This window comes from Zalophus californianus, chromosome 2, assembly GCF_009762305.2.
Source record: "Zalophus californianus isolate mZalCal1 chromosome 2, mZalCal1.pri.v2, whole genome shotgun sequence".
NCBI lineage: Eukaryota > Metazoa > Chordata > Mammalia > Carnivora > Otariidae > Zalophus > Zalophus californianus.
The window spans coordinates 98,610,724-98,625,830 of NC_045596.1; the positions used below are offsets into that span (position 1 = coordinate 98,610,724).

At 35.9% G+C, this 15,107-nt stretch overlaps 1 protein-coding gene across 3 annotated transcripts in view; it reads left to right on the forward strand.

The window, feature by feature from the left end:
* MYOZ2 (myozenin 2) overlaps positions 1-4,986 on the forward strand; it is a 41,411-nt gene extending 36,425 nt beyond the window's left edge. For all 3 annotated transcript variants that reach the window (XM_027597671.2, XM_027597670.2, XM_027597669.2), the window contains one exon: positions 4,558-4,986. In XM_027597671.2, coding sequence (XP_027453472.1) covers positions 4,558-4,792 — 235 coding nt within the window. In that variant the 3' untranslated portion in view covers positions 4,793-4,986. The remainder of the gene's footprint in view (positions 1-4,557) is intronic.
* Positions 4,987-15,107: the final 10,121 nt, after the last annotated feature.

Consider the following 15,107-nt stretch of genomic DNA (forward strand, 5'->3'; position numbering starts at 1 on the left):
GATCTGAAGAATCTTACAGATAATCTTTCACTTTGAATGTTTAACATCTCTGTTAATGGACTTTATTTTGTGTGCTGAGGGCAATAAACATTCAAACAAACAGGATATAGTCTCTATGGTGCCAAGGAAAAGAAAACTCTGCTTTTCAAAAAACCGCCTTTCACTGGATCAGTAGTAGGTAGGAGATGGGTGATGGAATGGAAGGGAATGTTTCCATTTAGAAGAGAAGAAAATGACCCACAAATTGGGAGGGAAAAACAAAACCAAACTGGATAAAATGGTAAAAAGTCATGCACTAAATGTCATACTCAAATATTATATGTCAGTGGCAGAAGAATATTTCTTCTTTGAATTAATTTAGGACAAATAAATGAGTAAAATTCATTCTTGAAATTACTAAGTACAAGGTTAACTGGCCAAATTCAGCCTATCTCTAGAAATGTTGAACTCCAGCGTCTTGTATCCAATGGATAACCATATATTCTTGAGCTCCCACGAGTGAGTGTGAGGCTTGTGCAATTGCATGGGGTGCCCATGCTTTGAAGGGCTATGCTTGGTTTTCAATGCTTTGCTGTCTTTACCTTGAAATTCTTAACAATTTTTTAACAAGGAGCCCCAAGTTTTCATTTGGGGCCTACAAATTATGTAGCTGGTCTTAATCCGCGGCTCCAAGCTTAGGAAGTGGTTACTGACCAACCAGCCAGACTAAGGTGTTTTTTACCCTAAGCTTCTCTGCATGCAGGACACTCTTCCCTTGGAGCAACTATCTTATTCAATGATGTGTTGTTTTTTCCCTCATGTTTCACTCTTTACTTGTCTGTAAGATCTACTGCAATCTTTACATCTTTGAATTTTTAGCACATAGCAAGGTGTTTAGACATAATAAGCCATCAGTAATTTGTTGTGTGAATAAATGACTATTGATATCCAATGGCCACCTTCTGAAATGATAAAATATTGTCTTGGACATCTTGGACATCCAAGATAAGTTTTACTTATGTACTGAATCAACTTTGAGTCATAAAGGCTCTTCAATTCACTAAATCAAATGACAAAATGTGGGACATTGAATCAGCTATTTGCATCATGAATGGGGTAGCAACCTGGTTTGACATCCCTTAGACACAGCCCAAGTAGGCTGACATTCTTAAACACACTGCTCTACTTAGAAAGTGATCTTATAAGGCCCCATATTCTCCAAAAATTATCTTGTGGGGGTGTGATATAGAGTAGTGACTAGAAAAACAGGCCTCCCATGAGTCAGGCTGACTGGGTTTAAATCCTGGTTCTTCTACAACTTAATAGCTGGGTGACTTTGGGCAAGTCATTCAACTTAGCTCTGTCCCTACTTCATCTATTAAATAGGGATATAAGTAGAACCAGTTTATAAGGTTGTGAGGATTTAATGAAAAAAATCATATAAAACCTTCGTATACAAAGTATGATCCACAGACCAGTAGTACTGGCATTACCTGGGAACTGGTTAGAAATGTGGAATCTCAGGACACACACTAGACTGACTGAATTAGTGTTTGCTCTTTAACAAGACCCCAGTGTGACTCCTCTACCAATAAAGTTTGAGAAGCATGTAAAAAAGAGGTCTGTTATATTAGTACTTAGTCAATAAATAATAGCTTTAATCATTACTATGCCTTCTGAAGTTTAATAATCATAAAGGACCTGAAATGAGAATCTAAGTTCTTCAATTTCTTTTCTAAACTGATCTCTTTTACCTCCAGAGTAATAGTTTTAGGCCCTGGATGTGAAAGTCTTTACTGATATGATTGCTAAGTACTACCTTGGACTGAGGTTACTGTACCAATCAGTGACTTGTTATTATCCATATCTTCCACAGCAATTTGGTGGAAATATCATCAGGTCAGTTATCCTGAAAACAGATGCAATAGAAAATAAAACATACTGTTCTTCAGAGAGGAGCAAATTAGAGGAAGACAAGAAAATTATGGGAAACAAGACAGAGATTCTATACCATGTGACACCATGTACCATCTGTTCAGCCATTGTTGAGATCTTCCATCTACTCTGTGGATGTTCCCTTCGCTGAGGATTTTAGTGTCTGGCTCCCTGTCTTCCTCCCCAGGACTATTCCTGTCATACTTCTTGGTAGCTTCACTATCCACATATGATTTACTGAACTCTCCACCCTTTCAAGTCTTTGACTGTCTCATTTTAAGGACTGCTTTCTCAATCCCACCTCAACGACTCTTGGCTTTTTTTTTTCCTTCTTTCTTTTTTTCTTTTTTTTTTATTATGTTATGTTAGTTACCGTGCAGTACATCATTAGTTTTTGATGTAGTGTTCCATGATTCATTGTTTGCATATAACACCCAGTGCTCCATGCAATACATGCACTCTTGGCTTTTCTTAAAGTTTGTCATTAGCAATACCTGTGTTGCCTTCAAAAATCTCAATTTCAAGCACACTCCCATCACATTGTATCTTTACCTTTCAACTTTTATTCAATAATACTTCAGCTCCACATGTCAAAGCCATCCCATATTTCAAAGTCCATCAGTCACTGTCTCCTTACTTAATCAGACTCCGTGGTCTCTCACTACTGTCACACAAAAATTAAGATATTCATGAAAGATCACAGAGTGGCTGAGCTACAAAGAAAATCAGATCTCTTCTTGGCTTTAAAACAATCTCCACAATATTGGACAGTCCCTATAATCTTCCCAGTTCCATTGTCCAAATGTGTATGAGGATCTTCTAGGTACAATGCATTATACAAATATATTGTGATGAGTTACAAAGATATGTCAGAGAGAATTCCAGTCCTCTTGGAGTACAGTTTGGCTAAATAAATAAATAAATAAATAAATAATAAGGCAGATATATCAATGAATGTAATGGAAGATAGGAAATGGGGTTAACAGGGAAGGTAAAAATAGAGGCCATGGAAACTTAGAGGAGAAAGAGCTACTTCTGACTGTGGGAGATTAAGGAAATCTTCAAGAAGAAAGCTACATATGTTACTTAAATAACATACTTAGACCTTAAAGAACTTAAAGGTGATTTGGAAGTGCAAATTAGAACTTAAAGTTATAACCTAAAAGAGACTTAGAAATGTAGTAGTAAATGTCAGAGTACTCCAACAGAGAAAAAAGAGTATGACTAAAGGTAGGAGAGCATAAAGGAGAAGAGTAAGCTGTGCATTCATTTTGGCTGGAATGAAGGAGGCATAAAAAGAGAACAGGGCAAACAAATGATTGACCTGTCCACTGGGATGTCAAAATCATTTTGCACCCACACACCAAACCTGTTCCTTTCTGTCTTCCACCAGCCAGTCGCTAAAACTCTAAATGTACAACTAATCCTTGATTTCTATATTTCTTTGACAATTTTTATCAATTCTACCAGAAAATCCTGTTGACTCTACTCCCAAAACCCATCCTGAAACCACCTACTTCTTTCCATCTTCATGGAAAACACCTGAAATCCAAGCCACCATCATTTCTCACTTGAATTGCCACAATATCTTCTCTCCTTCCACTCTTGTCCTCTTATAATCTATTCACAGAGTAACAGCAGCCAGAGTAACCTTTCCAAAAATTTAATCAGATTACACTACTCCCCTGCTGAACATTTTACAGTGTTGCCCTTCGCACTTAGAATGAAATTCATCTTCCTTACTTGGACAAAGTCCCATACAATCCACCTCTCTGTCCTCTCTTCTATCAATTTTTACCTACTTGTCTACCAACATAGGCCTTCTTTCTTTCCCTGAACATATCAACACTATCTCTTCCTTAGATTCTTTGCATTACCTACTCCCTATGCCTAAAATGTTGATGTGTTTCAGCTGTACTGCCCATGGCTAACTTCTTACCATCAGATGATTGTTTAAATGTCACCTCTTCAGAGAAGTCTTCCCTGACTAGCTAGTCATTCATTTATGCCCTAGTAAATTATACGATTTTAATTTTCTGCATAGTTCTCATTACTATCGGATGTTTTGTCTATATATTTTTTTATTGTCTGTCTTCTTCAGTGAATTATAAGAGCTTGGGGCACCTGGGTGGCTCAGTTGGCTAGGCATCTGACTGTTGATTTCAGCTCACGTCATGATCTCAGGGTTGTGAGATCCAGCCCCACATCGGTGTAGAGTCTGCTTATTCTCTCCCTCTCCTTCTGCCCTTCCCTCCACCCCATGCATGCATGCTTTATCACTCTTAAAAAAAAAGAATGTAAGAGCTCAAACTTTGACTCCATTGTTCACTGTTCCATCCCTAACACTTAGAAATGTCTGGTGCTGAATAAATAAATTAATTAATGGCTAAATCAAAGAAAGTTGGAATGTTATGTGGGGCCTTGAATGCCAAGATAAGAAGTTGGACTTCTTCTTTTCTGTTTTATCATAAAAGCATAGTCCTTAAATAAAAATGCTTGCCTCAAAGATCAAAAACTGAAAATTGTACTAAGAATATACTATAACAACATGCCCATAGAATCATGAATTAAATTGTTTTCTATTTTCTGGCAAGTAAATTTGAAAATTAATAAACATATTCTTTTTCTTTTCACTTCCCACAGAGTTGCCACCCCATTTGGAGGTTTTGAAAAAGCATCAAAAATGGTTAAATTCAAGGTTCCAGATTTTGAGCTACTACTTCTAACAGATCCCAGGTTTACAGTTTTTGCCAATCCTCTTTCTGGCAGACGGTCCTTTAATAGGACTCCAAAGGGATGGATATCTGAGAATATTCCTATAGTGATAACAACTGAGCCTACAGAGGATACCACTGTACCAGAAACAGAAGACCTATGAAAAGAAAGTTGTATTTGCCACAAAACCTCTAAACATAAATGTTGCTGTTTTATTACTCTACTTACTGGCAAAGCCACTTACATTCTTCATTAGTAGCAATAATTTAATAGCAATTTAGCAATTTTCCTTTTATCACATTTAAATTCAATCTCAGATCAAACACTAATAAACAATTTGAAATCTTGTTTTAAAAACTTTCGACTTGCTTGTCTTTATTCATAATTTTGTTTTCACCTGGTCTAAACAATCCAGGCTTTTCACCGAGAAAGTCCAGAAGAGTAACTGACAACAAAAGGTTTCATCTTCTTTTCCTTTAATATGAGCCATTTTTTAATAAGTTTTTCAAGTGGAATCTAGAATTAAAGTGCAGTGCAAGATATTTAGACTCATTTGGAGTTTTCTTTAAGGGATGAAAGCTATGGAAGCCAATATACAAACATTATTGATGGAGAAAAGTGTTGGAAAGTGTTCCTTTCTGGTGACCAGGATAAAATAGCATGTCTGGATAAAGACTTTTCATTAGTCATTCTTAGAATCTAAACTGCTTGTATTTTTTGATTGGCTTTGAATCACTAGGTAACTATTCCAGATGACATTCTCCAAAGTTCAGTTGGGTTACTATATTCATTTAGTATTAAGTCAAGCAGACAGAGAGACAATGACTCAACGAACATCATACTTGTCTTAAAGGCCAGGGTGTACTTGGAATTCAAGCTCCATAAATCTCAAAGCTGTGCATTGATTAGGTTTGACTTTATGTATGCATTTTTAGAGGAGTAATAACAAATAAAATATATGCTTGAATATGTCTAAATCTCTCTCTCTCTCTCTCTCTATATATATATATATATATATACATGAGAGAAAGATGTATGATTTGAATTAGCAGCACTTTTTTTTTTTTTCACTGAAACTTTAAAGTCTACTTAGTCCTTAAATACTAGGGAGTATATGTTATAAAATGCAAACAAAAACAAGAAATGAAAGAGTACAAAAGCATCTGAAAGCAAGGTAGCACACATCAATCATGAGATATGTGAACATATTGATATACAAGGCTCAAACTAATATAAAGTTATAGATCTGTCTTAAAATATGATAGAGGGAGTAGATAGCATAGAGCTGGTAAGAAATAAGTATCAATTTTTTCCATTTCAATTCAGTTGAGAGTTCTGTGATAGATGTTTATTCCAGAGAAGGAATGCCTCAGTCATAGAAAACTATGCACCAGACTAAGTTTAGGAAGGAGAATGGATTGTAAAGAAAATGCCACATAACAACATTACATATTTACAAAAGAATCTGTGTATGCAGTGTTGGAATTGGTGGTTGTTTTAATCATCCTCTAGTCTTGTAAGCAGAGAAATTTTTTTAAAAACTACTAATGACAAAATGCAATCTCTAGAAAGTAGCAATATCAAAGTATTGTACTAATACATACTGAAATTATAGAGAATTTGTATAATTTAAAATATATCTTTAAGATAACTTAGTTTTATTTAAGTTCTGGTGTTTATCTGTTTTAAAATAATAACATTGGCATTGTGATAAACTAGATATAAGGCTCCCATCATGCCATTTTTTGGTCCATTTTTAATGTTTTAAAAAAAATAAAAATTAGTCATATTCTATTATGCATTATGAAGAAATCATTGTTTTTATTAGCAGTTTGAAATGAGTTACCATTTCTCATTAAATTGAAATTTTATTGCATGATTTCAAGCACCTCCAAGTAATTAAACTGTATGCTCAATGTCACCATTCTGTCAACCACCAAAAGGGGGCCCAGCGATTAAATATGCTAGCTAAAGAATACTCCCCGCTCTGCAACTACCATAAAGGAGTATTTAAAAAGGGAAAATCTTAAGTTTTTTTTTTTAAGATTGGATAGAAAATGATGGAATAACTCTCTGTTTACTATTATATTTCTTCCTTTCCTGGAAGTGTGTATTAATTTAGCTCAGCTGTCTGACACCCTTAGAAATGCCAAAATTTCATACTCTGGTTGCTACACAGTTGAGAATTTGAAAGGAATTTTGAATAGGTTTCCATTACCCTGAAAAACAGCTAAATTTTTCCAAGTCTGAAGAAATATGAGAGTCTATTTAGAACAGCAGAAAATCTGTGATATCTTTTCCAGTCATATTTGTATACATGAAAAATGGAATAAAGGAGAAAGAAAAAGTAAAAGAATAAAAAGAATTTTCATTGATGGACTATTAAATGCCAGGCACCATACTCATGGTTTTATAAAGGCTTCTTAACATATATTTGTAGTATTTTATTTGTATAATTATCCTGTGAGGAATGTATTAGAAATAATCTCAATGTTATATAAGAAAATTGAGCCTTAGAGAACTAAGGTGATTTGCTTAATTCTAGGAGGAGAACTTGGTAAGTCTGGCTCTAAAATATATGCTTGGCATTGTTTATCTTCTCTTTCAGAATAAAATTCAACCTTAAGCTATTTTTTTACATTAGACAAAAGAAGAATAAATCTCTATTATCTTAGTTTGAGGGAAATACAGCTATAAACTGGACAAATTCAGAGTCCCCCTCCAAAGTCACTCAAGCACTCATGATCAGAGAAGGCTGCTGTCAGGCTATATTGAACGTGAACTCAATAAAACAAGCAACATGCATGTTTAATTTTGAAATTTGAGAACCACAAAAGCGAACTCTGTTTAAGTTTGCTCATTTCTGCTCAGGATCGTGCATCTTCCTTTTCTTTCCCCTGCAGAAGCAAAGGAGGAAAGAAGAGGAACGAAAGGCAAGGAGTGCATGACACTAAGAACCGTAAGGTTGAAAGAAATCATCTAGTGTAATTAATTTGTTTTCTATTTTCATAGATAATACACCAAAGCCATTCCTTTAAAGGAAAATATTTTCTACTTTACAAAACTAGACAGAACTCTCTCAATTTCCATTATACTGTTCAACAGACTTCCAGATCATGAAATTATATCTCCTATTTTATGTAAGCCAATTTCCTGATGATCAGCTGGCCAATTGTTCTCTAGATAATAACTAGAGCCACATTAATAACTAGAGCTACAGTTAAAAAGACCACTCTTGGTTTTTAACTCTACTCCCTTCAATCATTTCTCAAAGTTAGGATTTTCCATTTCTTAACTCACTATTCAAAGGCACTTGATAATTAAAAATAACTAATTACCGCTCATTACAGAATCAAGGCAAATATAAACAATAATTTTGAATCTAAGTGACCATTTATTGAATCCATTTAAACTTTTACATTTTCTAAATAGATCCATTTATAAATGTTTTAGCCGCTTGGAAATGGAGGGAGCCAATTATTCTTGCAAAGGCTAATGTGGAGCAAAATGTCCAGTCGTAAGCATGAAAAGAACATCCTGAACTTTCCAACTCAGGGCACAGCTGTACCAGCAGACTTATTAATTCTGGAATTTCCTCACTCTGCTGCTTATGCAAGATAAAACTTACATGACATCATTGCAGATTCTCAGCCACAACTGCTTTTTATTTAGCTTAGGAAAGTATTGCTTTGAATGCTTCTTTTCTTATGAAAAATACTTTCGACTTCCACATGCTCTATTCTGCAGGAAGAAGGGTGGTTTGCTTTCTATGAAAGGTGGAAGAGTGACAGCTTCTGCCCAGAGAACAAGCAAGGGGAATCTACTGATCAAAGCACTTCACCAATATATCAACAAGTCTTTGGAAAATTATAATACTTAAAAAAGTTCAACTTTCCAGAGCCAAGAAAAAAAAATAAGTAAAATTGTGTAAAGATTTCCAGGGCTGAAGCTGGAGTGTTATCAGATAAAGAATTGGGTGTGTCTCTATTTGAATTCCTTAGATAGAAGGGCTGGATTTTAATCCAGGAATAGAAACTTTTTCTGCTTTCTCAATATAATGTGATATCAATAGGAAGATTTGGTCCAAATGGGCAGACCGGGGGAAAATGCTAATTTTAAGAGGTTATGGTTCAGCTCCAAAAAGAATGTGCTTATTTTTCTGTACTGTGTTATATATTGTGAAACAAATTTCAGTGACAGCTTAGGCACTGTAGGGGATGGAGATGTTTCAGGAAACAGGACCGGAAAAAGTCAGAAGGAAAAAAGATAAATTCAATGTCATACCCTATTTTAAAACTGCTGATTGAAGAACTAGTATAGAAGCTGCAGCACTAGCAAAATAAATATAAATGAAAGGGGCAAAAAAGGAATGGCAGAATGAGCTGAAAGGAAATCCATGCTAGCCTGGGCAGGAATTAATTGTGTCATTTAGGGCTTTCTGCAGGTTTCTCCGCATACCTTTTGAAGTACTTCTAATTCTACATGTACACAACTATTTTTTTACATTAGACAAAATAAGAATAAATCTCCATTATCTTAGTTTGAGAGACATACAGCTATAAACTGGACAAATTCAGAGTCTCCCTGCAAAGTCACAAATTCTACATGTACACAAATTGCAGTTAAGATAGCCTTTTTAGGATCTTGATAGAAAAGTCTTCCTTCCTGTGAGCTTTTCCATATTTTGTATGTCATTTAAGAATTTTTTTCTTAGTACTTGGACTCTATTTAATGTCACACCAGGAACAAGAGCCAGCTTGGGAACCCACAGTCAGGACAGAGTCACACGGCCCATGGCTCATCAGGACCAGCATTCTCCCAGCCCACCCTGTGCCGACATAAGGAAAGGAGCCTGAATAACGAAGGTGTAGGACTTGAGGTTTTCACAGATCACTTACAGCTTTTTATTTTTATTTTTTAAAAAGATTTTATTGATTTATTTGAGAGAGAGAGAGAGACAGAACATGAGAGGGGGTTGTGTCCGAGGGAGAAACAGACTCCCCACTGAGCAGGGAGCCCGATGTGAGGCTCGATCCCAGGACCCCAGGATCATGACCTGAGCCGAAGGCAGATGCTTCACCAACTGAGCCAGCCAGGTGCCCCCACTTACAGCTTTTCAGAGCCCTTGTAAAATGAGCTCCCAAACCAGCCACTTTTCATAGACACTCAGACACCAGGTGGGTGGGTCAGGTGGGCTCTGGTCTTCTTTTGTTTAAATCTAAGCTTGTTCCAAATCCTCTCCAGGGCCATTCTCCCCATGAAGAAAGTGATGGCAAAATTAGGCCGTGCCAGTCTCTTATAAATCATGTTTCTTAAAATTTTTACTTAAAAATTCCTTGTAAAAGTCAGCCATTTCTTCCACATTCAATGTCACTTTTTGACCTGATTCCACTTCAGTTCCCAGGCCTTTAGCTTTTAGTCTTGAGTGAATAAATTCTTTTTTCTTATGATAAAGTCAAATTCTGTTTTGCACAGAAATGTTGGTTACATCCTTCAGTATTTTGTCTTAACTCTCTTAGCCTTTGTTCCAATGGTGATTCAATTTTCAGGGATGTCAAAATGAACAAATCAAAGGTTTGCATTTTTATCTGGGATTCCTATCCAATCATGGCAAGATGTTCTTGGCAGAATCTTGAGACCCTGCTGCGCACCATGCTTGTGCTTGGGGGTGGGGGGTAAGCTGACAGCTGGGACCAGTGAAGTTGTTAAAGAAAGGAGAGAGGAAAGTCCTCTTGGGGGCAGCAAGACCTCCATGTCCCAGGCAGCCTGTCACTTAAGAGTTTTTAAAAATCAATATGGCGGATACTTTCCTTGATCAGTGTACCCTGCCTCTTCAGAAAACACATCATACAATCAGAATGGAATTTCTATGTAATTGATGGCTACATAACCTTTTTTTTTTTTTCCAACTAAAACGATTTTTCCTTTAAATTCCTGTTTGGAATGTTTCAAATCACGGAGTATGTTGCCTCTGGGGCGCCTGGCTGGTTCAGTCAGTGGAATCATCAACTCTTGATATCGGGGTTGTGAGTTTGAGCCCCACGGTGGTGTAGAGATTACTTAAAAATAAAATTTAAAAAAAGCCATATTGCCCCTAGATTCTAATGTTTTGGCACAATTATCTCTAGACTATAGTGAATAAAAACAATCACTCCCATTCCCTTTCGGGGGTGGGCAAGGGGTAGAGAGGGTCCTGCCTTGCTTAAAGAAAGTAGGCATCTGGAATTCATAACCAGGGGAAAGAGTTGATTCCTCTATGAGCTGATGTTAAAATAATGAAAAATTCACCTAAACGCAATCTACCTGAGATAACCTTTTCTTCTTTTCCACCTTACCTTGTAAAGGCAGGCAGGAATACTTTCCAATTTCCACTCTCAAGCTTAATTTTCAAACTCACTTTCTAATATCCATTTTACCTTAATTCTACCTATGTAAAAAACTGGGGCTAATGAAGATTCTACAACATAGCTGATTTGCTTTAGGTCCCAGGCCTCCTGCACAAGGCTCTGTTCTGGGCCATGCAACACTCCAGGCTCAGCATCTATTTTGGAACATAAAGTCAAATGTGAACATGGGCCACACTTATTTAAGAAAAATATTCTTTTCTTCTGATACATAGAAAGAGATGTGAACATAGTATATGATTACAGTTTCTCACAAACTCATCAAAATAGTAAAAACACATTAAACTTATCATAAACTTACCAAACTTTTTTAGGTATAGACTGAATGTATGTGTCTCTTCTAAAATTCATATGCTGATATCCTAACCCTCAATGTGATGGTATTAGCAGGTGGAGGCTTTGGGAGGTGATTTGATCATGACGGTGTAGCCCTCATGAATGGGATTAGTTCACTTATAAAAGAGACATCAAAGAGCTCCCTCACCTCTTCCCCCACATAAGTATACAGTGAGATAGCCATCTGTGAATCAAGAAGTGGGCTCTCACTAGACACTGAATCTGCTAGCACCTTGATCTTGGGCTTCCCAGCTTCCAGAACTGTGAGAAGTAAATTTCTGTTGTTTATAAACTACCCAGTCCATGATATTCTGTTATAGTAGTCAAACAGACTAAGACACATAGCAACACAGAAAAATCATTGTATTTTCAGATGCATATATGTATAAATATATCAGTTATGGTTAGTGATCATAATTATCAAAATTATTAGACTATGCCATTTGTACAATTCCATACCCTGATGTTTACTTAAGTGTTCTCTTGTTAGCATAGCAAAGGACATTAATGTTTTAGATATAATAATAAGCAAAGATGTTATTATTTTCCAAATGTCATCCACTAGAACTATGTTAATAAGTGTAATAAAACACTCTCTTTGGTTTAAATGAACAACCATCAAAGAATCAAAGAACTTTATATGCTATCTTGAAATTTTCTAGATCAATTCCCTCATTTACAGAATGGAAACTTAGAGAAGTTAAGAAACTAGCCCAATCTCACACTGCACATCTAAAATTAGGACACAAGAATTCTGCTTCTGATCTCACATTCCTTCCACTATCTTATTCTCTCTCTCCTATCTCAGTTGAGAACATAGTCATCCACATAGATGTAAGCTGCACATCTTCTGGTGGCATACTGTAAATGATTTCATATTTATCTATAACTGTATGGATATAGCCTTATCTAATTTGTACATCTCATTTATTAACCATAGAGGATTACAACTGTGAATAAGGGTAATGTTAGCAAAATGTGGATCCAAAGAGCAATGGCCTTTTTATAATGTTAGGAAGTTTTTAATGGGTGAAAAATTGTTAATGTGATAATATCAAACCAAAATGAATTATTTTTTTCTAACTGGAAGGGAGTAAATTTCCACACTATATTGAAGGGGGAACTGCTTCTTCTATTAAAAACCTCTAGCTCACATCTTTCAAACTATAGTTTTGTTCTGTTAGGGGGTCTAGAAATCAATTTCATTGGTTATGATCAGAAGATTTTCAAATGAAATAGAAATGAATAAAATATCAGAGTGCAACACTCAGTCATAATATTGTTTTAAGGAACTATTGATTTTGTTTTATACATGTCCATGTGAACTGGAGAATAGTGTAAAATATATACTGCTTTCTCTAGATTACAGTCTACAGTGTTAAAAGCTGCTCTTCTACCTACTGCTAGCTGCTGTTTGAAATGGAAAGGTCAGCACAGTTTTTAGCAACTGAGATGGCTTTTCTTCATCACATTAAAACTATTATAACTAATTCCATAAGGAGAGTTATTCAGAATAAAAAGGATTTGAAACAGTAACAAGACAAAACTTTTAGAAAACAATTTAATCAAAAAACTTTGATTTTAAAATGTACAAAGTCTAGGGTGCCTGGGTGGCTCAGTCTGTTGAGCGGTTGAGTGTCTGACTTCGGCTCAGGTCATGATCCTGGGGTCCTTGGATTGACCCCTGAGTCTGGCTCCCTGCTCAGTGGGGAGTCGGCTTCTCCCTCTTCCACTCCCCCTGCTCATGCTCTCTCTCTCAAATAAATAAACTCTTTGAAAAAAAATAAAATGTACAGTCTTTAACATACATTCCTGGGATATTATTTGCCAAGAGTTAGATTGTTTTCCCCCAGCACAATTTCAGTTTTACAGATAAGAGAATGAAAGACTCAAGAACACTAATAGTTGAGAATTAGAAATAAATTCAGTCCTTTCGAATCCCTGCTTTATATATACCTATAATTCCTTGAAGTATTTCTATCACTGAATATTTTTCAACAATTTTATTACTCTATTAAAAAGTGTTGTATTTCCCTTTTTCCTTTTGACTGTGAAGTGAATTTCAATAAGGAAGTTCAACTTGAAAACACTGGTGCCCTGAATATTTTTGTCATCTTTACAAAGAAAAGTGCTCTCCAGGGCAACTTCCTTTGGGCTCAGTGCTTCAGCCAATATGCTATGAGCAAAAGATATGGTGTTATTCTACTATTTATTTCTTAAAGAACTACTTTAAAAACAAGTCAGTCCGAGATGTAAAGTCGTGTGTGTGTGTGTGTGTGTGTGTGTGCGTGCGGGCGCGTGTGCGCGCGCACGCGTGACTTAGAATTGTTAGGTTCCCAGGAGTGAGAAAACAAGTTTGGTAAATTTCCAAACTGCTTAGTATTTTTCATGAAGTCAAAGTACTACCATAGATATCACAATTCAGAAAAATCTTTACTTGTGAAATGCTCTCAACTTCCTTATGTTCCCCTTCCCTTGTCTTTCAAAAGGGTACAAAGATGCCAAGTATGTTTATCACCAATACTTGAATACAGAAGAAATTTCATTGTACTTCAAGAGACAAAAGAATACTATCTCTTATGAAACCTCAGAATATTTCAGGGAAAATATTTCACACAGGCCAATTCCAAGTGTTTCAGAATTGGGTTTCAGTTCTGGCTCTACTTAGCGTCCAGCACAAGCTTGGGTAACTTTACTTCCCTGAACTTAAGTTTCTCATCTATACAATGAGAGACTTTAACAAACTAATCTCTAAGATCCTTTCCATCTCTAAGATTCTAAAGAACCTCATATGTAAAACATGTTATAAAACTTGTTTTATAAAAAATTAAAGAGAAAGAATATTTATGCACAAACCATAATTGGGCTAGTTAAAAAAATCTGTTCTTATTTTTCAGTGTCACATTTTCTCAGAAGTTGACAGCAAAAGTGCATCCTGAGCTCAGTTTCATGGATGGTACATGAAGCCTGTTACTACATTTTCCAGGGACATGTTGATGAGTCCATTGTCAGTGAACATAGATAAGAGCCTCCTTAGATGAAGGCCCACCCACATGGGGGAAAACAATTTTAGGTGATGACAGAAAAATGTTTTCCTGTCACTGATACCTTAAATACCATATCCACTTTTGATTTTAGATCGGAGCCAAACAAGTTTAAGCTACAGGTTTGTGCATACTTTTGTTCTTTTGCTCTCATTCTTTATATTCTACTTGTATTTTAACTTCTCATAGCTCTGATTTGTCTTCTTATTTATATTTCATCACTACATTATATGTTTGAATTCATATTATTATTCTTTAGAATTCACTTTAAATATTTTGTAGGGTGATGCAAAATATTATGAATGAATGGATTGATTAGCTTAATATTAATTAGGCCTTCAAAAAATTGAGAGAGAACTGAGTATTTTTAGCTTGAAAAAACAAAAGTATTTTCAGTTTAGTGTCTTATGGAAAAGTGAATAGATTTCTGTTGTTACAAAGAACAGGAATAAGACCAGTGTGTGGAAATTACTGATAGAATTCAATTCATTGTGATGAAAATTTCTTAACAGTATTTTTTTTAAAGATTTTATTTATTTATTTGACAAAGAGAGAGAGACAGCGAGAGAGGGAACACAAGCAGGGGGAGTGGGAGAGGGAGAAGCAGGCTTCCCGTGGAGCAGGGAGCCCGATGCAGGGCTTGACCCCAGGACCCTGGGATCATGACCTGAGCCGAAGGTAGACGCTTAACGAC